This window comes from Perna viridis, chromosome 14, assembly GCF_037379345.1.
Source record: "Perna viridis isolate PV_CMFRI_1.1 ecotype Kerala chromosome 14, ASM3737934v1, whole genome shotgun sequence".
Taxonomy (NCBI): Eukaryota; Metazoa; Mollusca; class Bivalvia; order Mytilida; family Mytilidae; genus Perna; species Perna viridis.
The window spans coordinates 21,067,282-21,092,836 of record NC_142458.1 but is presented as its reverse complement, the minus strand read 5'-3'; the positions used below and the strand labels follow the sequence as shown (position 1 = coordinate 21,092,836).

Here is a 25,555-nt window from a genome sequence, read left to right as displayed (position 1 = left end):
ATTGTATTAACATTTCAGCTAAAAATATATTATTTATCACAATAAAAAAAGAATCTAAAAAATATATTTTCACATGTGGTTTTAACTGATATAACATTCAAGACTTGAACATACTAACATTTGATATCAAGAGTCACCGCTTTCACAAAGGGTACATCTACAACATCAACCTGAACTACACATGTAAAAGTCTTGTTATGATCTTCTCGCCCTGCCACAAATGGGTACTGTAGTTCTCTTATCCTCCCTGTTTTGATGACTGAACCATTTATGTACCAGGACATGTTGCATATCACAACACCTGGAATGACTGTACACACAAGTTCTAACGATTCATTGTTGGCTCCATATATTTTACCATCTATCATATTATTTATATGTAGAATGGATGGATTTCCTTCAAAAAGAAAAAGTTCGAAAAAACATTTATTATGGACTTGTCTAATGAGTTTAATGTTTATTCAAAAGTGAGTACAAACTAAGCAATCCAATTAAATGTGACCAAAAAGTATATTCGCAGACATGGCTTCAAAGTATAATTTCAGTTAAACTACACTGCACTATTTATTGCCTAGATATTACTTACTAGAACTCTAACTTATTGATTATTATGTATATATACATCAAATATTTGGTTCATGAAGTTTTTAATATAAAATACATTTGTCATATGCTCATTTTATAATTTTTGTATTACTCTTAACCAAAAAAATATTTATTTTGTTTTGCAAGATACACATTTTCTATGTTACTGTTAACCTTACCGTAGGCTTTTAAAGTTATGTTACAGTCTGTGTATCCTTTATCATTACCGATCTGGAAAGTATAATTTGTAAAATCTTTTTCTTCTAACCGGTTTATCTGCAAACTTATCCTGTATCCCTTGACAGAGACATTCCTCTCGTAAACGGAAATTTTCACATCGGTATATTCTTTATATATTTGCCGCGTCTGCCCAACACCAGTATCAATCAGACAATCAGTCCTATAAACGGCTTTCAGGAGTATGGGTGAAATGCTATGAATAAAGACATCTATTGTTTTTGACTCATTGTACCGTCCAAACTGCGTTATTTGGCTGTTTGGCAGTATTTCCGGGATACCTTAAAATAAAGACTGCAGTGTTTGAAAGAGAAAGAAAGAGTTAAGACTTTATAGATATTAAAACAATATGACTCTGCTACTTATGAATTGTTAACCAAATAACATTGTCTCATCTATCAGATAAACGGTTTTATATTTATTTCTAACTAAGTGCATTTGTCATAGTGTAAATGCAGATGAATTATGATTTTTTTAAAAACATAAATGTCTTACCGTGTAACTGAACGGACACATTTCCCGTTTTAATTGAATTTCCCGTAGAATCCAACATTCCATTAGTTGCCTCACACGTATAAATGCCATTAAGCATGTATCGGTAGTAGGAAGAATTTAGAATGAGTGATTCTGAACCATTGAATGATCCTATAAATTCTCCTTGTTCAGTGTAGTGTTTCCACGACAAGATGGTCGAGTTATTTGGTTCTCCTTTGGCAATACAGTGTAAGGAAAAGTTCTCCTGTTTAGCGACCACAACTGGAGGATCTGGAAAAAAATAGAATAATAGAACCAGAATTATATATGTTTATTTGTTTGTTTGTTTTTGTTTTTGTCTGTTTGTGTTTGTTTTCTTTGTTTGTTTGGTTTTTTTTTGTTTTTTGTTTGTTTTCATTTATTCGTACAATGAAATAACTGTCAACTCATTAAATATATCCTTAAGATATGCAATACGTCTTAATACAATGAAGTTTACGTACACAGGACTTTGACTGTTGTGTTTACTTTCGCTTCTCCTATTTCATTCTGAGCTATACATGTGTATGTTCCCCTGTCTTGGCGTATACCACTTAATCTCAATCTACAGTTTGACATTTCTTCACAAGATACTTGAACAGTTCCGTTCCCAACTTTCGTGATATAAAGTAGTTTTACATGCGGGTTACCGTCAGCCAAACAGTTAAGTTCTGAGTCATGTCCTTCTATTACTACTGTACGTGTGTGTGTAAAGTGTACAACAGGACGATCTAAAGAAATATAAAAAGGACAATAGCACAGTGAGATAAGATGTGATTGTTCCTTGAAAAAGTTACATAGGCAAATATTTGTATTTGTTAATTTGGAAACTTTTACTAATTTTAACATTCGACTTAACTGCATTGGTTTGTCTTACTGATCAGGAAAATAGTAAAGGGAAAATGATTCTAAGTACAAAATGTAGTAGAATGCATAATGGTAAAATTATGTTGTATTAATATTTCATATAAAAATATAATATTTATCACAATAGAAACATAATTTAAAAAAGATATGTTTGCATAAATGATTTTAAATGATAAAACATTCAAAACTTGAACATACTAACATTTTATATCAAGAGTCACCGCTTTTTCAAAGGGTACATCTACATCTTTAACCTGAACTACACATGTAAAAGTCTTGTTATGATCTTCTCGCCTTGCCACAAATGGGTACGGTAGTTCCCTTATCTTCCCTGTTTTGATGACAGAACCATATATGTACCAGGATATATTGTATATCACAACAACTGGATTTACTGAACACACAAGTTCTAAAGATTCATTCATAGTTCCATTGATTTTACCATCTACCATATTATATATCTGTAGAATGGATGGATTTCCTGCAAACACAAAAAAAGTTTTGAAAAGAACATTGTGTTATGAACATGTTTAATGATTTTAATGTTTATTCGAAAATGTGTATCAACTACAAGAACCAAATAAACGTGACTTCTAAAAAACTTCTATACGCAGACATGGCATCAAAGTATCATTGAAGTTAAATAACTCTTCACAATTTGAATTTTACCAATTCAATTAATTTCCTATCACTTGGTAAACACCATTAATTACCTCGATTTTTTAAAGCATTTTGAAGGAACATTTTGCGTTAAATATGAATGATATCCAAGTATCATATAATTAAAATTAGGGCAAAGAATGCTATTTACTATTACTAGTGTGTAAGGTGTTGTTGTTTGACTGATTAAACTAACTCAAATCAGCATTCTACCATTTTATTTTCAATCAATGCTTTTTTAACATTCCCTTAGCAATTTTGTATTAACTTTCGTTCGAAATACCTTTTAAGCAGTGCTGAGTAAACACTCAATGGATGCAAATATGCCTGTGCATGCTAAAGTTTGAGCTTTATATTAGGATAAACATTAAAAAATGTTGACAATAACTTTATACATGAGAAAAAAGCTTTTGTCATACACTTTCTACATGGCTTACCATCATGCAAACACATTTCGTTTCATTGAATAAATAATAGCTAGGGACTAAATTGACTTAGTATTTCCTTTAGTGTTGTTGATGTACAATGTCTAACAATATATACTTGAAATATACAAAAACGTTACAATAAAGATACATGTATAAGACAGTGACAAAGTAATCGTTACACATAGTTGTATTATTTGTAACAATACTAAGTATACTGTCAGCATACTGTTTTTTTTTCTCAGGTCATAGCTATCGTTATTTAAAATACCTGAAAAAAATTGTAGTGGCTTTATGAAGTGAGTCTTTCGTTGTTTTTCTAATTGGTGGATGACTCTCTAATTGGCAATCATGCCACATCTGCTATTTATAGCAGGTGCTCTGTAAGGGTTGGCATGCACTCCGCCGCCAACGGCACCAATTAAATTGTAATTAAGGGTTGTCAATACGGTAATCTTACTGAAGACAGTTGTTTGTATTTGTTCGTTAGAAATTTCAAATCGTTTGGTCAATCACATTGTGATAACTTGTGTAGTGATAGTTGTTTTATGCTTAACCTACCCCTTTGTTAGAAGATTATTTGATAATAACCTTTTAAGCAAGGGTAAGTTAAGTAAGCATTTCTGTGTATACATCATATATACTACAAAAATGGGTCAACTGTGATATATATATACTCTGAGACTACGAATGGTATCTTTTATCATCAAAAGGGAGAGTTTCGATTGTGAACGTACTACATCATATATGTATTGGATAAGATCTCGATACAGATATGTAGAGAACAAGTTGATTCTTTTCTTTCCTTACTGTTCATTTTTGGTAAATCAATCGTGGGTACATGTACCAAAGAGATTTTTACTCTCTCTAACCGACCGTTCACAATATTTGTCATTTATATCATGACCAATAATGGCGTCCACAAAGAGTTGTGCACGTAAGATGTTAAAAACATACCTTTAAATATAAGTTGATACATTTTGTAGGTTTTAACACCATTTCCAAGTCCGTAGCATTTATAAACCCCTTCGTTCTGTATTGCCGCATTGTATATTTGTAAATCATAACGGTTTGTTCTTTGTCTGATGTCTTTATTATACTTTAGTCCAATTAGTCTCGTTAGATTTGGATTCTTCTCTAAACCATTAAAATAAGGCATAAACGTACTGTCTCCTTTCGTGCTCAGATGTGGTCCGACCCATGCAGCGCTGGAGATATTGTAGACTGAACAAGGCAGTGTAATGTTTTCACCAACATCAATGTATACTGATTGAGGATATCCGAAACTGTTTACTAGAATTAGTATAAAAACTCGTTTCTCATAAAATTTGGAAATGTTAAAAATTGGATTTTGCTATATTTTAGTGCAATAATTCAAATATATATCGCATTTATAAATATCACCCCATCTCTATATCAATAATTTGCGATACTTTGGAACTATTCACAAAGTTTGTTGTCCTAGGATTTTAAGAACTGTACTTTAACGATAACTTTGTTTAAATGATTACTTTAAAACCTAAGCTTTTATTCATCCTATGCCCATTTTATTAAAAGATTGATATTGTTTTATAATTGTACTTACAATAGATAATGCTGGCAATTAACAGAAAACAGAACTGTTTGAACAGAAAATCATTAACTGAAACACGCATCTCCAAAATACACCATTCAGCATTATGGGAAAATTAGAACAACATTTTTTTTTCGTTCTGGCGGAAATTATATTTTCCTTGTTTTTGTTTTTTAATGCATTATTTTCAGCAATTATAGGAAACGGGAAGTTTGTGACTAAATGTAAATTCTCAGTATATATGACGTATAAATAGGACACCAAATATATAATGGTTATTAGAAATTAATATAGATTCTTAAAGGCCATAACATAGACAAAAATATTGTCTTGACTTCACATAGAAAGAATAAAAGGATGAAGCGGAAAAGAAACGGGGTTACTACAAGGCTCCGACGATTCCTTTTATTCCTTTTATGTGATTTATGTTGTCTTTGACTATATATCAAAAAGTTGTGTTTTTAAATAATATAGGTGTGGGCATTTTATACGGCCCATCTATACCCACAGAACTTGATATACAGGATATTACAAATATTTTAAAATTAGTCTCATATTTTTACATATTGTAAGAGATTGATGGAAAGCCGTAGGAGAATTCTAGTCAAAACTGTACAACAATCACGATGACTTCAAATTTTGCATTGTTAACATTCCTGTCATCTTTGACATCATTTCATCACCTGCGAATGGAATATCTATATAACAACTCATACATTATGCCATAGCTCCTCGATAATAACCAGACATCCAATACAGTGCTAGATTTCTCGCAGTTAGGCTCCTGAAACAGGTTAATTTTGCTAAAGATTAATTCGTTATTTTATGCGTTTATGTTAGTCCTGGTGTACTCGTTAATGATTGTCATGTGCACCATGAAAACCTATTGTTTAAATGTTTTGAATTCCGAGGGCATATAATTTCATGAATGCCTCGGGTCTCACTAACCACTTCTAACGTGTTCATTACTTTACATGTTAAAAAAGTAATGTTCAAAGTTTCACTGTGAATTCCCAGGACAAATGACATCTTAAAGTTGCATACCATTGTGAAGCGTGGAAAATAAGGCTTCCAAACACATTATGTTAATAGTACGATGATTGTAGTAATTCGTCACAAAATTTTCTTGAATGAATAATACTGAAAATCCTCATTTTGTAGGTTATAACATATATGATTTTAAAGTACAGCTTTATTTTGACTACTTTTAATCATAATACACAAAAAAATTGCACTTACAATGTATATGTCTAAGTTCATTGTGGTTTTTTTTTGGTACAACATAGGGGGAGATGGCCGTTTGACCCGGAAGTGGTTAGTGAGACCTAGGCTTGTATTTCTTGAAAAGCACAGTACTCTGAAACTACTGGTACACTTTATCTTTGCCCCCTTTTTAGTTTAAGTTGAGTCTGGGTAGCTTATTTACTTTTATTTAATTGTTTTTTTTTTCCTTATGTTTTGTGTTCTTTATGTACGTCTAGTTGTTGACCCTTGATTTTGTTCCTTTTTTAAATTTTTAGTCGAATAACGATTCCCTTGACTTCTATAGAAAAAGAAGCCAACACTACTGGTGTATCAAGACCATGCTCCCACTTTTTGAGTACTGGTTGTTTATTTACTTCTTTTTTTTCTTACTACTATGGTTATTTCAGGTTAATTGCTGTTCTTGTCAATTTTCCCCGTCTAGCCTTTATCGTTGTAATTTATTTTACATCTGCTCGAGTCTAAGATCACTGGATTACTCTTGACCTTCTTTCCATAAATCTGGATCTTTCCCTCAGCAGTGAGAATTTAATTTATCAGTAAACCGTCACACTAATTCACATTCAGTAAACATATTATGTCATATGACAAGATCTGTCCCTTGCATCTTTGAAGGTGACATCCACATATGATGAAATTTAATGTTATGTTTTAACCAATACATTGGCATTTTGTTTAGGAAGGCTTTCCATAGGGACCAAATAGAAAATATACTCGATACCTGCTATCCTACCCATAGAATTTGAACATCCCGGCCGTATAGATTTTGTGGAAAAATATTACGAAATTAGCACTAAAACTGGATAACAGATAAAGGTTCCAACTTTAACCACATATATGACTCACGGAAATTATATTTTCCTTGTTAATGTTTCAATTATCACTATTTTTAGCACGTATAGAAAACGGGAAGTTTGTGACTGAATATCAAATACGATTATTTTGACGTTATGAAGAACAATATCATCAAGATAAATACAAAGTACTACATATTCAAAAAGACCATGACAATGTTTATATCATTTTAAAAACATATGAACAAAAATCTCATGAGAAAAGGGTGCATTTTCTAACTCAAAGCTGTATACCTTTACCACACTAAGTGATACTTTAATTTCTGTATGTAATTAGTACAGACACCGAAACTGGCAATAAGTAGTACTCATGCTATGTGAATTTTCCCTCATACAGTACAGCAGAGCCTATATTCTATTGAGATATGCATAGTGAATCAAGAATCGGTTTTTTCTGGAATTAACAACAATGACATTTCATCAACAGATAATTCATTACCCGTGACATGTTATAACTTTGAAAACATCTAAACATATATACCGATGCACCTGGTCCATGCTCCCAATATTTAGTGGAGTCCGAGTTGCTCATTAACTTTTGTTACTTTGTGTGTATGATTTTAATTACTTAATGTTCTTAAAAGACATTGCTTAGTGAGAATGATACAAGTCGTGAAACATCTCTAAGTGTTAGAGAGGCTGCAAATAAACAAGCAATTTCCGACGGCCAGGGTTTCCAACGTTGTAGCTGCACGACAAAATGCAACACAAATAGATGTAAATACAGGAAAATGGGAAAGTTATGTAACAGCAGATGCCATTCTTTCAAAACATGTGACAATAAGTGACAAAAGCTCTAGCCTTATATATTTCTGTATTATAATGTAAATGTGTTCAATTGTCAATTATTTAATTTCATGAGCTTTGGTTTATTTTAAAAGGCCAAAATTAAAGAAAAAAATATGCACCAGGCAATAGGCTTAATGCCGGCCTCTTTTTTTCAGTCATTATGCTTATTTCTTTAACCTTAAAGCCCAACACATTTCAGTCAATAAGGTTACTGACTAGTCAATAGCTTATTGCCTAGGCGTTAGGCTTAATGCCTGATTTTGCTTATTGCCGCTAACAGATATAACTATAAGCTTGTTTTATTACCTGGTTTTGTAGGACTAGAACTAGATTTGTCATAATCGGTAGTCTATGTTTGAATGTCATCATTTTACTTATTACTAACCTCTTTGTTGTGTTCTTCGTTAAACTATGACAGAACAATATACAAGTGGTCAGAAAAACCCGAAGGCACCCGAACCGACTGTTGTTCCAATAAAGCTTGCCGGCTTGCATAAATCGATACCTTCATCATCTACAATGTATCTATGAAGACAAATATAATACTACGTTTGGGTTGTTTATTATAAATCTAGATATATCTTAATTAAACTGAACTAAAATAACAATAAAAATGTATTGTAAGTTCAAGAAAAAAATCACAAAAAATTGAAATTGTAAGATACAAACAAATACATTGAAGAGGAATCTGTTTTGAAGGTGATCAATTAAAATGGATGTCATCATTTACGTTGTGGTTGTATTATTAACAATAAAAACTTGACGAAATATTAAATTATGTCATATAATCGATTGAAGAACCATTCCAAAACATTATTACAGACATACATATTCACTGTTACGCTAACGAAAAAGGATTCATTGAGTTGTAGAGTTGTATTAAGACTGGTTTGTCTGCCCATCTTTTTTAATGTACATGCATGTTTAACCTTGTTACGAGCTTTCATCATTTAAACTTCTGCTGTACGCCTAAAAGGTTACAGCTAATCATAATATCATGACTGATAAGTCAGTGTAAGCCCTCAGCCAAGATATCATTCAGATTTACTAGTAACAGAAAAAAAAATAAAGTACAGGAGCTTATCTGACTACAGCATATTAACAAAGGAAATGTAGTCTTTTTCAATTCCAATAATAGGTTTGTTTTATCTTCTTTTTACAGAAAAAAAATTGTCAATTCTGGTAATACATGTAGATGAGAATTTTGGCATGGACTTAGCCTGAAATACCTCAAAAAAAAATATTGCTTTAAGTGACTGGTTATGCAATAAATTTTAGAACTGCCGAAGAACAATTCGCTGACAGTATAAATTTACATCTTTATTTTGTTGTTTAAAGAATCAATGTGCACTGTATGCAGTGGTGACCACATCATGCACATTTGTTACATGTATGTATAATCTCATGTATACAAAATTTAATACTGTACATGAAGAAATATTGATACAATCAGACAACTAAAATTAAAATCATAATCCAACGTCAGATCTTTTCATGGATTTTCATGTTAAAACCTTACAACTGCAATCTTTCTAAATCGCTCGATGGAATTAAATGAAATTGTATATGAACGTTAGGCATCATTTTTGTTAATGTCCATGAAGGCATATTGTTATTGTAGGAGGACATGAAAGGGAGATAATGTGATAAATTAATATTTTACTTTATTTGAAACAGGAGGTGAGCAAGTGTTATTTTTATTGTACTCTGATTTTAAGCGTAAATAATAATTTAATTTTCAAACTTTGAAATTTTAAGAAAAATAAATAAATATAGAGTAGCTGTGAGCAAATTGGTGCAGGTAATATATCAAAACAATGTGCATGTTTGGTTCCACTGGAATATTTTTTTTCACCTTGGAAATTTTACATCTTGATCTATTTGTTTGTAATTAGTTTTATTGAAAATGTACTTAGTATTGTTAATCACAATTTGTACATGTAATTACAAAATGACAAAAGTTATAGCAGATATAGTAACTCAAGATCATGAGATGTACTAGTACCTACTTTGTGCATATGATATGATTGTGACACAGGTACAGACATATATGATTGTTTTGTTGTTGTTTTGTTGTTGTTTTTTTTACAATACTTGTAGTTATTTAGCATGTACATGTATGTTATATGTTGCTGTAGTGAAATATGTGTAAGTAATGGATTAATTTACATTCAATATTAAAGTGTTTTGTATTTGGAAGTTCTTATTTAATATTCTGAGCTCCATTTGAATAATGGTGTTATTGGTTTAACCCCATACCCTCTTATTTTTATGTACATAAATAATGATGATAATTTTATACAACAGATTCTTATTTTCCACTTTACTGGTATAGAAAAAACCTTCTTTTCTGAAGGTCTCTGTATCAGCAAGAACCATTTTGGGATATTTCTCCGTTAAGATGTTGTAACGATCCTGCCTTTGACTGTAAGTCATTACATTATTGTAAATAATTGGCTTGAATTGTTCTTCCTCATCGTCATCTTTTTTCTCTTCCTGCCATTCATTTTCGTTAAAATTGTCAATGGCTGTTTTGTCCTTAGTTGACCTTACTATTATGGTCATGGTAAAAATGCAGAAAATTCATCGCTGATTATTATAGAATCTATTGTGAGTAAACGAATTGCAAAGTAGTAGATAAAAAGTGGGTTTTAACAATAAAATTGGTAATTAAAAGGTTGATATCCTGTAGTAATCTTCAATTTTCTCTTATGCAGGTGATGCACTGACTTGCCTTTTTTAAATGTTTTATTTCTTTTTGAGTATAGTCAGGGTTTTACAAAGACGCATACATCACCACCTGACTGAGATGTAACAGAGTATTCACAAGAGATCAACTTTAATATATGCTTCTAATTTTATGTTTTAACCCTGATAAGTTTGGAAGTCTCTCCTCAAGTTTGCATTTAAATATATAGTTCTTTGTAACAGTCAATAGAAGATCCAATAAAAGTCCTTCTGGAGGATCACCCAAAAGGAAAACATTTTTTTTTTTCAAAACCAAGCCAGCAAAGAAAAAATCTTTGCAGACAGTAATAAACATTTTGCAAAAAAGAAAAGGTGATTGCACAGTCAAATAATAAATGTTTAATGTTACAAAAATAACATCCATCACTTTTTAATGTGAATTTTGTACAAAAATACATTTGTAGGAACAACTCTGTGTAAAAATTTATATTGGAAATTATTCAAATAAACATTTCTACAACACTTCTTATTGAGTACAAATAGTGTGTTGCATTCTGGGATATCAACATTAAGTTCATTTTCCCACTTACAAAACTTTTCATTGCTGTTCTTTTAGTTGTGTATAAACAAATTTCACTTTCTTGCAATAAACAGCTTCATATCACAAATCATACGTTATGCCAGAGCTGGCCGAAACTAAGCAGATTTTTTGTATCGCGCTACAACTCTAACAAATAGGCTTCTTGAACAGGGTTATGTTGCTACAAGATTGAAGTCATCACTACAGAAGTTTTATGGTCGTCATCATGAAATCGTTATGGATCGTTATGGTGTATCCATCAACACCATGAAAACTGATTTATTCAACGGTTCATAGTTTTCCTTTCCTCGTTTATCTACCCCGGACTTGAATTTTTATGAGCAACTCGGTGGGTGTTTCTAGAAAAGCAGACGACGCTTACCATACCGGTGTACCTGGTCCATGCTCCCAGTTTTTAGTGAAGTCCGAGTTGCTCATTTACTTTTGTAACTTTGTATGTATGATTTTAGTTACTTTATGTTCTTTGTTGTGTATGTCTGTTTTCCATGTCTGGTCATTGTCCCTGGATTACATTCTTTTGATTACCGCTATAACCGTGGTTCCCTTGATTACTCTTTCACAACAAATCAATATTATACAAACGTCTCAGAATGTGACGACTCTATTCGCTACACTGCTCCATCGGATCAAATTTATACAGGGAAGATATATAAACATATAGAAACGTATAGGACGGGGTCTACTTGCATTGAATTAGGTATTGAAATTTAAATAGGTTAATCTTTTCTCCAAGTCAACTGGCTATTAATAGGTATTCCCCGTTCCATTATCAAATATGGAGAGTTCTTGTGTTCTTTCTATATGTACAGAATTCGATACAAAGCTCCCACTTCATATTCCCTTATGTCCCTACCCTCAATTGTCTTGTTATATTTCTTAATTTTAAATCTCATTCACATTCTTCTTAACAAAAAAAGAAGAATTACTGTGGATTATACGTGTTACGGAATAAATGTATTATGATTTTTACTTTATTCATCATTTGACTAATCAATGTCGTCATTCATATATATTAAAAAATATTACAGGAATTGAAAATAAGAATATATATAATATGAATAAGAAACTTAGTTTATAGGTATGCAAAGTACTTTTAACATTATACGTGTAAATTGATGTAATGAGTGTTTGTATTCAGATCTTCACTAAGTTCGTCATAGCTGTTTGTATCATATTCTTCAAACGTGTCTCCTACCAGAGATTGGTATGAAGTAAGAACGTTCGCATTTATATTGATATAACTATTCCCTGTTTTATTGCTAGATTTTGTGGTGTTAGAACTAGATTCGTCATTATCTGCAGTGTCTGTATGAATGTCATCATGACGAATTCCTGCGGATATAGGAACTAGATAGTCGTTCAATCTATTACTGACACCAAGTTGTCTATGTACCGGTTGACTGATACTAGATACAAGTGAAGTTTCAGGTCTTCTATTGAATTGTTCAACGTTTTGACGCCCAGATGGCATGGTATGGAGAGCAAATTCATCAATTTCCTCATAGGCGGCACCGGTGTTACTGTTAACATTTGCCGAAATTACTTGCCTTTTAGTTTTATTCTTGATAAATCTGTGACAAAATAGTAGGCAGACTGTTAGTAAAACCAAGAGGAGGCCCGAACCAATTATTGTCCCAATAAGGCTTGCTGGCTTGCACAAATCGATACCGTCATCATCTGCAATGTATTTTAAAGAAAATAAGTGTTAATATTATTAATCTCGGATTGTTTATTATTATCAACCTAAATGAGTTAAATGTGAAGATACGCATAAAGTGTTCAATTAATGGAAATGGCAATTGCGACATATAAGGGTTTTCGTCAAAGCACTACAAGGGAGTTGTACATACAAGCCAATAAATTGATGATGCTTTATTAATTAAATGTGATCGAAAAAAATCAAAATCCGTCCTTAGCGTTGTTTTTCAACATTGACTCCAACAGATTTTTAATATTACAGGAACTAAATAGTTCTATGTGGTATTAAAAATTCCAAAGCATGCAACATTCTTATAACCGACCCTTACTTCTCCAGTTCCCTTACAAACAAAACCTTCCATACAAGAAGTCATGATGACTTAAGTTGCAAATCAACAAACTTAATATATGGATTAGAATGCAACTTATGTGGTTTAATATATGTCGGAGAAACGCAAGAACGATTAAATAAAAGAATGTGCGGTCATCGTTCCGGAATTAAAACCACCAAATTCCCGACAATTTATCAACACTATAATCAACAAGATCATTCAATCCTCTCCATGAAAGTTCGTATTTTAGAAAAAAATTACCATCCTACGAACAGTCCCGTTCTAAGTAAAAACTATCGTATGGAAAGAGAGGAGTGCTGGATACGCAGACTAGGTACTGCAATACCTTACGAGTGCAATGACAACATCAAAAGTATAGGAAACCTTTCAAGCCAATATAACAATAACATAAATGTGATGAATTTATTTGACAAAAATCCAAGACGGGAAAGGAGTCATGGCCATCGCCACTATACCTCACCTAAGTTACATGATGTCTCCATAGATGGTCTCCTTCCTTTCATACAAAAACCTCTTGGACTTCATCACATTGGAACCAAACTTTATTCTATACCTCTCACTCTACTACCCTCCATTTACAAACCAAGTCTTGACACTCCTGACCCCACCTCATCATTATACAGACTTGTTGCCATCATTTTGGATATTGGTTTCCACAGACTCTTCAAACCAGTTTGTGTGAAAAGTCAAGATGAAGAAAAACGATTATTTCTTCCACTACTGTTTGTCAACAAAGGTATAGATGCAATTAATTTGGCTAACATCCTCCATCACAAAGACGTTACCAACAAAATTCCCCCATATTTCAAAGACAAATCCATACCAATTATTTCATATTCCTATACTTCACCCATCGCATCCAAAATTTTCAATTATAAAAGGCTATTGCAGAACCTCGATATTGAGGACTTCAAGGCTAAACCACCTGACTGTTCTTGCAAAACCTCTCCATTCAAATATGGTCCTTCTGGTCACGTCGTTACGGGAGATTTAACCATTATCGAAAACAAATCTCTGCGTAATATCCTTTCTAAAGTTCCCAAGTACCGTGAACCACGCTCCATAAATTGGAATTATAACTTGAGAGTTCTTATGGATGCCGTCGAGGACTATGCAAGAAAATGGATAAAACGAGAACAAGAAGACATTGATTCCCTGTCAGAGTGGTTGAAGGCCGTGAGGTCTTTAATTTTGAAATGAATGAGTTTTAAGTAGGTCAATGAGTGCCAAGGCTACATCAGTTTTCAACGACCCCGATGTAGCAAAAACACTGTCTACTATGCATGACAAGTATGTTGTCGTACCAGCAGACAAAGCCCAAAACGACATTGTTTTTTTCTGCAAGACGTTTTATATCCAATGCTTATTATCAGAGGTAGACATAGAAAATAGTAGCAGTGATAGGACCTACACTTCTACCACTCTCTCCAAAGAAGAGATTGTGGAAAACCATAAATCTGTGCTATCATCTTTGGTCTCTCTACCAAGGACGATGATTGTGATTTACCGTCTATGTACTGGATTCCTTAACTTCACAGGAATCCATACAAACAAAGTTTAATAGCTGGATCTGCAAAATGTACCACCAAACCTCTTTCAAAACTTTTAACTTCTATACTCACAACTGTCAAAGAGGGTCTACAGTCCTACCACGACACATGTGACTCCCGTAGTGGTATTAATTCATTGTGGATCTTGAAAAAATCGAAAGATCTTTTGGAGACAATCGGTTCAAGACTATTATCCTTCAATCTCAGTTTCCGCTATATAGATGACGTATTATCTTTAAACAATCCTAATTTAGGGGATTTGATACATTGCATCTACCCAAAAGAACTTGCGATAAAGGATACTACAGACACTGTGTAGTCAGCCTCATATCTTGACCTACACTTAGAAATCGATGGTAAAGGAAAACTATTGACCAAACTTTACGACAAACGTGATGACTTTTCATTCAGAACTGTTAACTTTCCTTTCCTCTGTGGCAACATCCCTTCGGCTTCTGCGTATGGAGTGTTCATATCACAACTCATACGTTATGCCAGAGCTTGCCGAAACTACGCAGACTTTTTGTACCGCGCTACAACTCTAACAAATAGGCTTCTGGAACAGGGTTATGTTGCTACAAGATTGAAGTCATCACTACAGAAGTTTTATGGTCGTCATCATGAACTTGTGGATCGTTATGGTGTATCCATCAGCACCATGACAACTGATGTATTCAACGGGTCATTTGTCTCGTTTGTCTACCCCGGACTTGACTTTTTATGAGCAATTCGGCGGGTGCTTCTAGAAAACCAGAGGACGCTTACCCTACCGGTGCACCTGGTCCATGCTCCAAGTTTTTAGTGGAGTCCGAGTTGCTCATTTACTTTTGTTACTTTGCATGTATGATTTTAGTTTTATGACTTTATGTTCTTTGTTGTGTATGTCTGTTTTCCATGTCTGGTCTTTGTCCCTGGATTACATTCTTTTGATTGCCGCTATAACCGTGGTTCCCTTGATTACTCTTTCTAATTAAGTACGAATTTTACAATGCTTATCTTTACGATATCGCCTCTATCATGGTCCTAGTTATTGCACCAATACACTTGCAGGATCAGTTTTAACATAGGAAAGTTGTGGTATTAACTGTTGAAACTGCAAATATTCAAAAAATGTCACCGACAAAGTATTGATTAATAATCCATATCCGCATTGAGGTAAGCGTTTCCGAGTTTTGCATTGTGCGATTATCCATTGTATGTACAAAATCCTACTAACCTGGCAATGCTTTACCTAATGAACACCTTTCTGAAGCTTTACTTCTGCCAATTTTGTTGATGGAATATAAACGCACACAATATTTTCTGTCAGGTTCAAGTTCGAGTATCATGTATACAAGTAAATCGTTATGTGTATCTTGTAAACTGGTAGCATGGGTCCAATTGTAATCATCTTGTTTTCTATATTCCACCACAAACTGTTGATGATACCCACCGTTGAATTCTCGTTTAAAAACTACCGTCATGTTTCGTCCTTGAACAAAAATGCTTTCAATCGTAGGAGCAAGTGGTAGTCCTGTAGAAAGAACGTTGGTTTAAATGACAAAAATCTACAATGCCGCGAAATTCAGAAAAGCATCTGCATCATATCAACAATTAGCCTAGTTGTCGATAATTTCGCTATATGTACGATTTTTATTTATTATCTTACATTTATGACTGATAGAGCACATATGAAATTCAGATGTTTTTGTTACTTTTCGGCCTATGTAGAATGTGTATTTAGCTGACGAATCTCTTCAAGTTATAGAAATTCTTCTATTTTTTTTTTCATAATGACCATTTGTCAAAGCAAAACGCTTAATCTCCATCTACTTAAGCTTTAAAATGTAACCAAAATACCTACAACACATTTATTATGTGGGATAAAGGATCAAATTAACAATACATGTCACAACAAATCAATATTATACAACGTCTCAAAATGTCACGACTCTATGCGCTATATTGCTCCAGCGGATCAAATTGATACAGGGAAGATAATGTATGGAAGTTTCTGAAAAATTCCCAAAGATGACACAACTGTCAAATTTGCAAAGCACATTTGGCTGTACCTTGACACGATGTATGATAGTACAGCATTTTGCATCTTGGTGTTATGTTGTAGGATAGAGGATCCAATTAACCATACCTGTCACAACAAATCAATATTATACAACGTCTCAGAATGAGACTCTGCTACACTTCTCCTTCAGATCATTGATTTGTTGTGACATGTATCGTTGATTTGACCCGTTATTATTTTCTGATTTTTTTCGGAATTGTCCCCGAAAGTACCTTAACTAACCTGCGCGTGAATGCATGAAAAACAATAAACAATAAAGTACAAACGAAGACTCTATGACATAAGACAATATGACAGTGTGCGCTCAGGTCGTACGAACTTAAAATCACTAATTTGCCCTTTAATATATTAAAAATGTTAAGACATCCTAGTTATCTGATAAATCTGTAATTATTGAACACTCTTCTGTAATATTACTTCTGCCCATATCGTTTACGGAATATAATCGAACACAATAGTTTGTGTCATATTCAAGATCGAGTATTCTGTATGAGTTTAAGTCTTTCAATGTGTCATCCAGAATGGTGGCCTGGGTCCAATATTGAGCATTGTCTTTTCTATATTCTATTACAAATTGTTGATGCATTCCACCATCAAAGTTTCGCTGGAAGAAGACGTTGATAGTTCTTCCCTCCACGACAGCACTTTCAATGGTAGGGACGTGGGGACATTCTGTGTGAATAAAACGTTTTTGGCGGAGAAAGACATGTTTATCCTGCCGGATATAATGATGTTACTTCCTTACATTGCCAGTGATTTAGGGTTTTTTGTGCTAGTGTTTTCCTCATTTGCAGTTTTAATATTCAATTTATTTTATTCGGTTCGCTTTATTGTCTATGAAATTCGATTGTGTTGCCTGATTTCACATCCAGGACATGTTTGGATTTTACGCTTCGATATCTTTTTCGATACGTGTACAACAAGGAGCATATTCTGAGATTTATGTTTTTTTATCGGTGTGTTTTTCCATAAAAATGGCTTCATTGGAGGTTTCATAAACACTTTATATCACGGCTCACGAAAACCACACAACTGTCATTTAGTTATATTATCTTACATTCGTCTTCGTTAATGACCGGTATAACAGCATATTAATTGATCTGTTTCGCAAGACAAGCCATACCATTCTCAATTAAAATAAAAATGTGAAATGGCCAGGTAATTTCTAAAACACGTACTTATTCAATTTCGGAAGAGTTATCAATAGAAGCACACATATTTTGCAATTGTAACCCGACTTATAAGTGGCATACGTTTTCCACCTTAATCGGTGTTGATGTGATCGCGAGCGAGCAGAGAGGTACCAGTGCTTTGGAAGAAGCAAAATCTTCTCGTTTTCCGATCACATACGTTTGAACAAGAGGAATGAAAGGAAAACTGGTTCGGACCTCGCCCAGTATAAAAAGATCCCAACCTGACAGCAGATCGGAAACTCTGTTGTCTTGTACGTATGTGGTGTCCCCAGATGGGAATCTTAGCACACTCACATCAGGAATGGAAAGTGCCCCGACCAATTCAACTAAAAGTACCCAATCACACGTTCAATCTGCAGACCATCTATTCCAGTACAGACATTCTGACTATTTTAAAATTATCAAACCATGTTCCATCATTTTAAACGATATACTTGACTACAACGATGACGAACCACATTGTACCATATAAAAATGTGGTATTAACAATTGCAAAACATGCAACATTCTTAAAATCGACCCTTACTTCTCCAGTTCCCTTACAAACAAAACCTTCCATACAAGAAATCACGATGACCTAATCAACAAACTTAATATATGGATTAGAATGCAACTTATGTGGTTTAATATATGTCGGAGAAACGCGAGAACGATTACATAAAAGAATGTGCGGTCATCGTTCCCGAATTAACACCACCAAATTCCCGACAGTTCATCAACACTTTAATCAACAAGATCATTCAATCCTCTCCATGAAAGTTCGTATCTTAGAAAAAAAAATTACCATCCTACGAACTAATGACCAAACTTTACGACAAACGTAATGACTTTTCATTCAGATTTATCAACTTTCCTTTCATCTGCAGCAACATCCCTTCGGAACCTTTGTATGGAGTGTTCATATCACAACTCATACGTTATGCCAGAGCTTGCCAAAACTACGCTGTCTTTTTGTATCGCGCTACAACTCTAACAAATAGGCTTCAGGAACAGGGTTATGTTGCTGCAAGATTGAAGTCATCACTACAGAAGTTTTATGGTCGTCATCATGAACTCGTGGATCGTTATGGTGTATACATCTGCAATATGAAAACTGATTTATTCAACGGGTCATAGTGTTCCTTTCCTCGTTTGTCTGCCCCGGACTTGACTGTTTATGAGCAACTCGGTGGGTGTTTCTAGAAAAGCAGACGACGCTTACCCTACCGGTGCACCTGGTCCTTGCTCCCAGTTTTTAGTGGAGTCCGAGTTGCTCATTTACTTTTGTTACTGTGTATGTATGATTTTAGTTAATTTGTGTTCTTTGTTGTGTATGTCTGTTTTCCATGTCTGGTCTTTGTCCCTGGATTACATTCTTTTGATTACCGGTATATCCTTGGTTCCCTTGATTACTCTTTGACATCTGATTCTTAACTATTTATATTTATTGCCTAGATATTACTTACTGGAACTCTATATATATATATATAAAGTCTAAAGGAATCTGCCAACCAGCAAACTTAATATATATATATATATATATATATAAAATATTTGGTTCATGTAGTTTTTAATATAAAATACATTTGTCATAAACTCATTTTATAAATTTTGTATTACTCTTAACCAAACAAATATTTATTTTGTTTTGCAAGATACACATTTTCTATGTTACTGTTAACCTTACCGTTGGCTTTTAAAGTTATGTTACAGTCTGTGTATCCTTTATCATTACCGATCTGGAAAGTATAATTTGTAAAATCTTTTTCTTCTAACCGGTTTATCTGCAAACTTATCCTGTATCCCTTGACAGAGACATTCCTCTCGTAAACGGAAATTTTCACATCGGTATATTCTTTATATATTTGCCGCGTCTGCCCAACACCAGTATCAATCAGACAATCAGTCCTATAAACGGCTTTCAGGAGTATGGGTGAAATGCTATGAATAAAGACATCTATTGTTGTTGACTCATTGTATCTTCCAATCTGCGTTATTTGGCTGTTTGGCAATATTTCCGGGATACCTTAAAATAAAGACTGCAGTTTTTGAAAGAGAAAGAAAGAGTTTAGACTTTATAGATACTAAAACAATATGACTATGCTACTTATGCATTGTTAATCTAATAACATTGTCTCATCTATCAGATATTTATTTCTAACTAAATGCATTTGTCATAGTGTAAATGCAGATGAATTATGTCTTCAAAAAAACATAAATGTCTTACCGTGTAACTGAACGGACACATTTCCCGTTTTAATTGAATTTCCGGTAGAATCCAATATTCCATTAGTTGCCTCACACATATAAATGCCATTAAGCATGTATCGGTAGTAGGAAGAATTTAGAATGAGTGACTCTGAACCATTGAATGATCTTATAAATTCTCCTTGTTCAGTGTAGTGTTTCCACGACAAGATGGTCGAGTTATTTGGTTCTCCTTTGGCAATACAGTGTAAGGAAAAGTTCTCCTGTTTAACGGCCACACCTGGAGGATCTGGGAAGAAATAGAATAATAGAACCAGAATGATTTATATATGTTTATTTGTTTGTTTGTTTTTGTTTTTGTCTGTTTTTGTTTGTTTTGTTTGTTTTCTTTGTTTGTTTGCTTGTTGTTTTTGTTTGTGTGTGGTTTCATTTATCCGTACAATGAAATAACTGTCAACTCATTAAATATATCCTTAAGATATGCAATACGACTTAATACAATGAAGTTTACGTACACAGAACTTTGACTGTTGTGTTTACTTTCGCTTCTCCTCCTTCATTCTGAGCTATACATGTGTATGTTCCCCTGTCTTGGAGTATACCACGTAATCTCAATCTACAGTTTGATATTTCTTCACAAGATACTTGAACAGTTCCGTTTCCAACTTTCGTGATATAAAGTAGTTTTACATGCGGGTTACCGTCAGCCAAACAGTTAAGTTCGAAGTCATGTCCTTCTATTACTACTGTACGTGTGTGTGTAAAGTGTACGACAGGACGATCTAAAGAAATAGAAAAAGGAAAATAGGAAAAGCATAGTAAGAAAACATGTGATTGTTCCTTGAAAAAGTTACATAGGCAAATATTTATATTTGTTGATTTGGAAGATTTTACTATTTTTAACATTCGACTTAACTGCGTTGGTTTGTCTTACTGATCAGGAAAATAGTAAAGGGAAAATGATTCTAAGTACAAAATGTAGTAGAATGCATAATGGTAAAATTATGTTGTATTAATATTTCATATAAAAATATAATATTTATCACAATAGAAACATAATTTAAAAAAGATATGTTTGCATAAATGATTTTAAATGATAAAACATTCAAAACTTGAACATACTAACGCTTTTTCAAAGGGTACATCTACATCTTTAACCTGAACTATACATGTAAAAGTCTTGTTATGATCTTCTCGCCTTGCCACAAATGGGTACGGTAGTTCCCTTATCTTCCCTGTTTTGATGACAGAACCATATATGTACCAGGATGTATTGTATATCACAACAACTGGATTTACTGAACATACAAGTTCTAAAGATTCATTCATAGTTCCATTGATTTTACCATCTACCATATTATATATCTGTAGAATGGATGGATTTCCTGCAAACACAAAAAAAGTTTTGAAAAGAACATTGTGTTATGAACATGTTTAATGATTTTAATGTTTATTCGAAAGTGTGTATCAACTACAAGAACCAAATAAACGTGACTTCTAAAAAACTTCTATACGCAGACATAGCATCAAAGTATCATTGAAGTTAAATAACACTTCACAATTTGAATTTTACCAATTCAATTAATTTCCTATCACTTGGTAAACACCATTAATTACTTCGATTTTTTAAAGCATTTTGAAGGAACATTTTGCGTTAAATATGAATGATATCCAAGTATCATATAATTAAAATTAGGGCAAAGAATGCTATTTATTATTACTAGTGTGTAAGGTGTTGTTGTTTGACTGATTAAACTAACTCATTTCAGCATTCTACCATTTTATTTTCAATCAATGCTTTTTTAACATTCCCTTAGCAATTTTGTTTTAACTTTCGTTCGAAATACCTTTTAAGCAGTGCTGAGTAAACACTCAATGGATGCAAATATGCCTGTGCATGCTAAAGTTTGAGCTTTATATTAGGATGAACATTAAAAAATGTTGACAATAACTTTATACATGAGAAAAAGGCTTTTGTCATACACTTTCTACATGGCTTACCATCATGCAAACACATTTCGTTTCTTCATTGAATAAATAATAGCTAGGGACTAAATTGACTTAGTATTTCCTTTAGTGTTGTTGATGTACAATGTCTAACAATATATACTTGAAATATACAAAAACGTTACAATAAAGATACATGTATAAGACAGTGACAAAGTAATCGTTACACATAGTTGTATTATTTGTAACAATACTAAGTATACTGTCAGCATACTGTTTTTTTCTCAGGTCATAGCTATCGTTATTTAAAATACCTGAAAAAAATTGTAGTGGCTTTATGAAGTGAGTCTTTCGTTGTTTTTCTAATTGGTGGATGACTCTCTAATTGGCAATCATACCACATCTGCTATTTATAGCAGGTGCTCTGTAAGGGTTGGCATGCACTCCGCCGCCAATGGCACGAATTAAATTGTAATTAAGGGTTGTCAATACGGTAATCTTACTGAAGACAGTTGTTTGTATTTGTTCGTTAGAAATTTCAAATCGTTTGGTCAATCACATTGTGATAACTTGTGTAGTGATAGTTGTTTTATGCTTAACCTACCCCTTTGTTAGAAGATTATTTGATAATAATCTTTTAAGCAAGGGTAAGTTAAGTAAGCATTTCTGTGTATACATCATATATACTACAAAAATGGGTCAACTGTGATATATATATACTCTGCAGACTACGAATGGTATCTTTTATCATCAAAAGGGAGAGTTTCGATTGTGAACGTACTACATCATATATGTATTGGATAAGATCTCGATACAGATATGTAGAGAACAAGTTGTTTCTTTTCTTTCCTTACTGTTCATTTTTGGTAAATCAAATGTGAGTACATGTACCAAAGAGATTTTTACTCTCTCTAACCGACCGTTCACAATATTTGTCATTTATATCATGACCAATAATGGCGTCCACAAAGAGTTGTGCACGTAAGATGTTAAAAACATACCTTTAAATATAAGTTGATACATTTTGTAGGTTTTAACACCATTTCCAAGTCCGTAGCATTTATAAACCCCTTCGTTCTGTATTGCCGCATTGTATATTTGTAAATCATAACGGTTTGTTCTTTGTCTGATGTCTTTATTATACTTTAGTCCAATTAGCCTCGTTAGATTTGGATTCTTCTTTAAACCATCAAAATAATTCATAGGCGTACTGTATCCTTTCGTGCTCAGATGTGGTCCGATCCATGCAGCGCTGGAGATATTGTAGACTGAACAAGGCAGCGTTATGTTTTCACCAACATCAACGTATACTGATTGAGGATATCCGAAGCTGTTTACTAGAATTAGTATAAAAACTCGTTTCTCATAAAATTTGGAAATGCTAAAGATTTTATTTTTGCTATATTTTTAGTGCAATAATTCAAATATATATCGCATTTATGAATATCACCCCATCAACTGTTGACAAAGTTTGATCTCCTAGGAACTGTACTATAACGATAACTTTGTTTAAATGATTACTTTAAAACCTAAGCTTTTATTCATCCTATGCCCATTTATCTTTATTAAAAGATTGATATTGTTTTATAATTGTACTTACAATAGATAATGCTGGCAATTAACAGAAAACAGAACTGTTTGAACAGAAAATCATTAACTGAAACACGCATCTCCAAAACAAAATACACCATTCAGCATTATGGGAAAATTAGAACAACATTTTTTTTTTCGTTCTGGCGGAAATTATATTTTCCTTGTTTTTGTTTTTTAATGCATTATTTTCAGCAAGTATAGGAAACGGGAAGTTTGTGACTAAATGTAAATTCTCAGTATATATGACGTATTAATAGGACACCAAATATATAATGGTTATTAGAAATTAATATAGATTCTTAAAGGCCATAACATAGACAAAAATATTGTCTTGACTTCACATAGAAAGAATAAAAGGATGAAGCGAAAAAGAAACGGGGTTACTGCAAGGCTCCGACGAATCCTTTTATTCCTTTTATGTGATTTATGTTGTCTTTGACTATATATCAAAAAGTTTTGTTTTTAAATAATCTAGGTTTGGGCATTTTATGCGGCCCATCTATACCCACAGAACTTGATATACAGGATATTACAAATATTTTAAAATTAGTCTCATATTTTTACATATTGTAAGAGATCGATGGAAAGCCGTAGGAGAATTCTAGTCAAAACTGTACAACAATCACGATGACTTCAAATTTTGCATTGTTAACATTCCTGTCATCTTTGACATCATTTCATCACCTGCGAATGGAATATCTATATAACAACTCATACATTATGCCATAGCTCCTCGATAATAACCAGACATCCAATACAGTGCTAGATTTCTCGCAGTTAGGCTCCTGAAACAGGTTAATTTTGCTAAAGATTAATTCGTTATTTTATGCGTTTATGTTAGTCCTGGTGTACTCGTTCATGATTGTCATGTGCACCATGAAAACCTATTGTTTAAATGTTTTGAATTCCGAGGGCATATAATTTCATGAATGCCTCGGGTCTCACTAACCACTTCTAACGTGTTCATTACTTTACATGTTAAAAAAGTAATGTTCAAAGTTTCACTGTGAATTCCCAGGACAAATGACATCTTAAAGCTGCATACCATAGCGAAGCTTGGAAAATAAGGCTTCCAAACACATCATGTTAATAGTACGATGATTGTAGTAATTCTTCACAAAATTTTCTTGAATAAATAATACTGAAAATCCTCATTTTGTAGGTTATAACATATATGATTTTAAAGTACAGCTTTATTTTGACTACTTTTAATCATAATACACAAAAAAATTGCACTTACAATGTATATGTCTAAGTTCATTGTGTTTTTTTTTTTTTTGGTACAACATAGGGGGGAGATGGCCGTTTGACCCGGAAGTGGTTAGTGAGACTTAGGCTTGTATTTCTTGGAAAGCACAGTACTCTGAAACTACTGGTACTCTTTATCTTTGCCCCCTTTTTAGTGTAAGTTGAGTCTGGGTAGCTTATTTACTTTTATTTAAATGTTTTTTTTTTCTTTATGTTTTGTGTTCTTTATCTAGTTGTTGACCCTTGATTTTGTTCCTTTTTTTTAATTTTTAGTCGAATAACGATTCCCTTGACTTCTATAGAAAAAGAAGCCAACACTACTGGTGTATCAAGACCATGCTCCCACTTTTTGAGTACTGGTTGTTTATTTACTTCTTTTTTTCCTTAATACTATGGTTATTTCAAGTTAATTGCTGTTCTTGTCAATTTCCCTGTCTAGCCTTTATCGTCGTAATTTATTTTACATCTGCTCGAGTCTAAGATCACTGGATTACTCTTGACCTTCTTTCCATTAATCTGGATATTTCCCTCAGCAGTGAGAATTTAATTTATCAGTAAACCGTCACACTAATTCACATTCAGTAAACATATTATGTCATATGACAAGATCTGTCCCTTGCATCTTTGAAGGTGACATCCACATATGATAAAATTTAATGTTATGTTTTA

At 33.1% G+C, this 25,555-nt stretch overlaps 2 protein-coding genes across 3 annotated transcripts; both read right to left on the bottom strand.

The window, feature by feature from the left end:
• Positions 1–654: 654 nt before the first annotated feature.
• Positions 655–24,426, bottom strand: LOC148598602 (neural cell adhesion molecule 1-like). 2 transcript variants are annotated; one of them, XM_088561422.1, is made up of 6 exons: positions 23,646–24,426; positions 4,245–4,580; positions 2,405–2,683; positions 1,800–2,066; positions 1,318–1,587; positions 655–1,103 (listed from the first exon to the last, which is right to left on the bottom strand). In XM_088561422.1, exons 1-6 carry the CDS (start codon positions 23,734–23,736, stop codon positions 700–702), a joined length of 1,647 nt encoding a protein of 548 aa, XP_088417548.1. In that variant the 5' UTR covers positions 23,737–24,426; the 3' UTR covers positions 655–699. The 2 variants fall into 2 exon arrangements, with proteins under 2 accessions (XP_088417548.1, XP_088417549.1); XM_088561423.1 differs by lacking the exon at positions 23,646–24,426 and adding an exon at positions 4,873–4,962 and having other exon boundaries at positions 656–1,103.
• On the bottom strand, positions 10,970–23,248 carry LOC148598603 (synaptogenesis protein syg-2-like). Its single transcript, XM_088562035.1, has 7 exons — positions 23,047–23,248; positions 21,268–21,483; positions 20,614–20,880; positions 20,118–20,387; positions 19,578–19,916; positions 15,873–16,169; positions 10,970–12,732 (listed from the first exon to the last, which is right to left on the bottom strand). The coding sequence occupies exons 1-7, from the start codon at positions 23,246–23,248 to the stop codon at positions 12,155–12,157; spliced, it is 2,169 nt and encodes a 722-aa protein (XP_088418161.1). The 3' UTR covers positions 10,970–12,154.
• Positions 24,427–25,555: the final 1,129 nt, after the last annotated feature.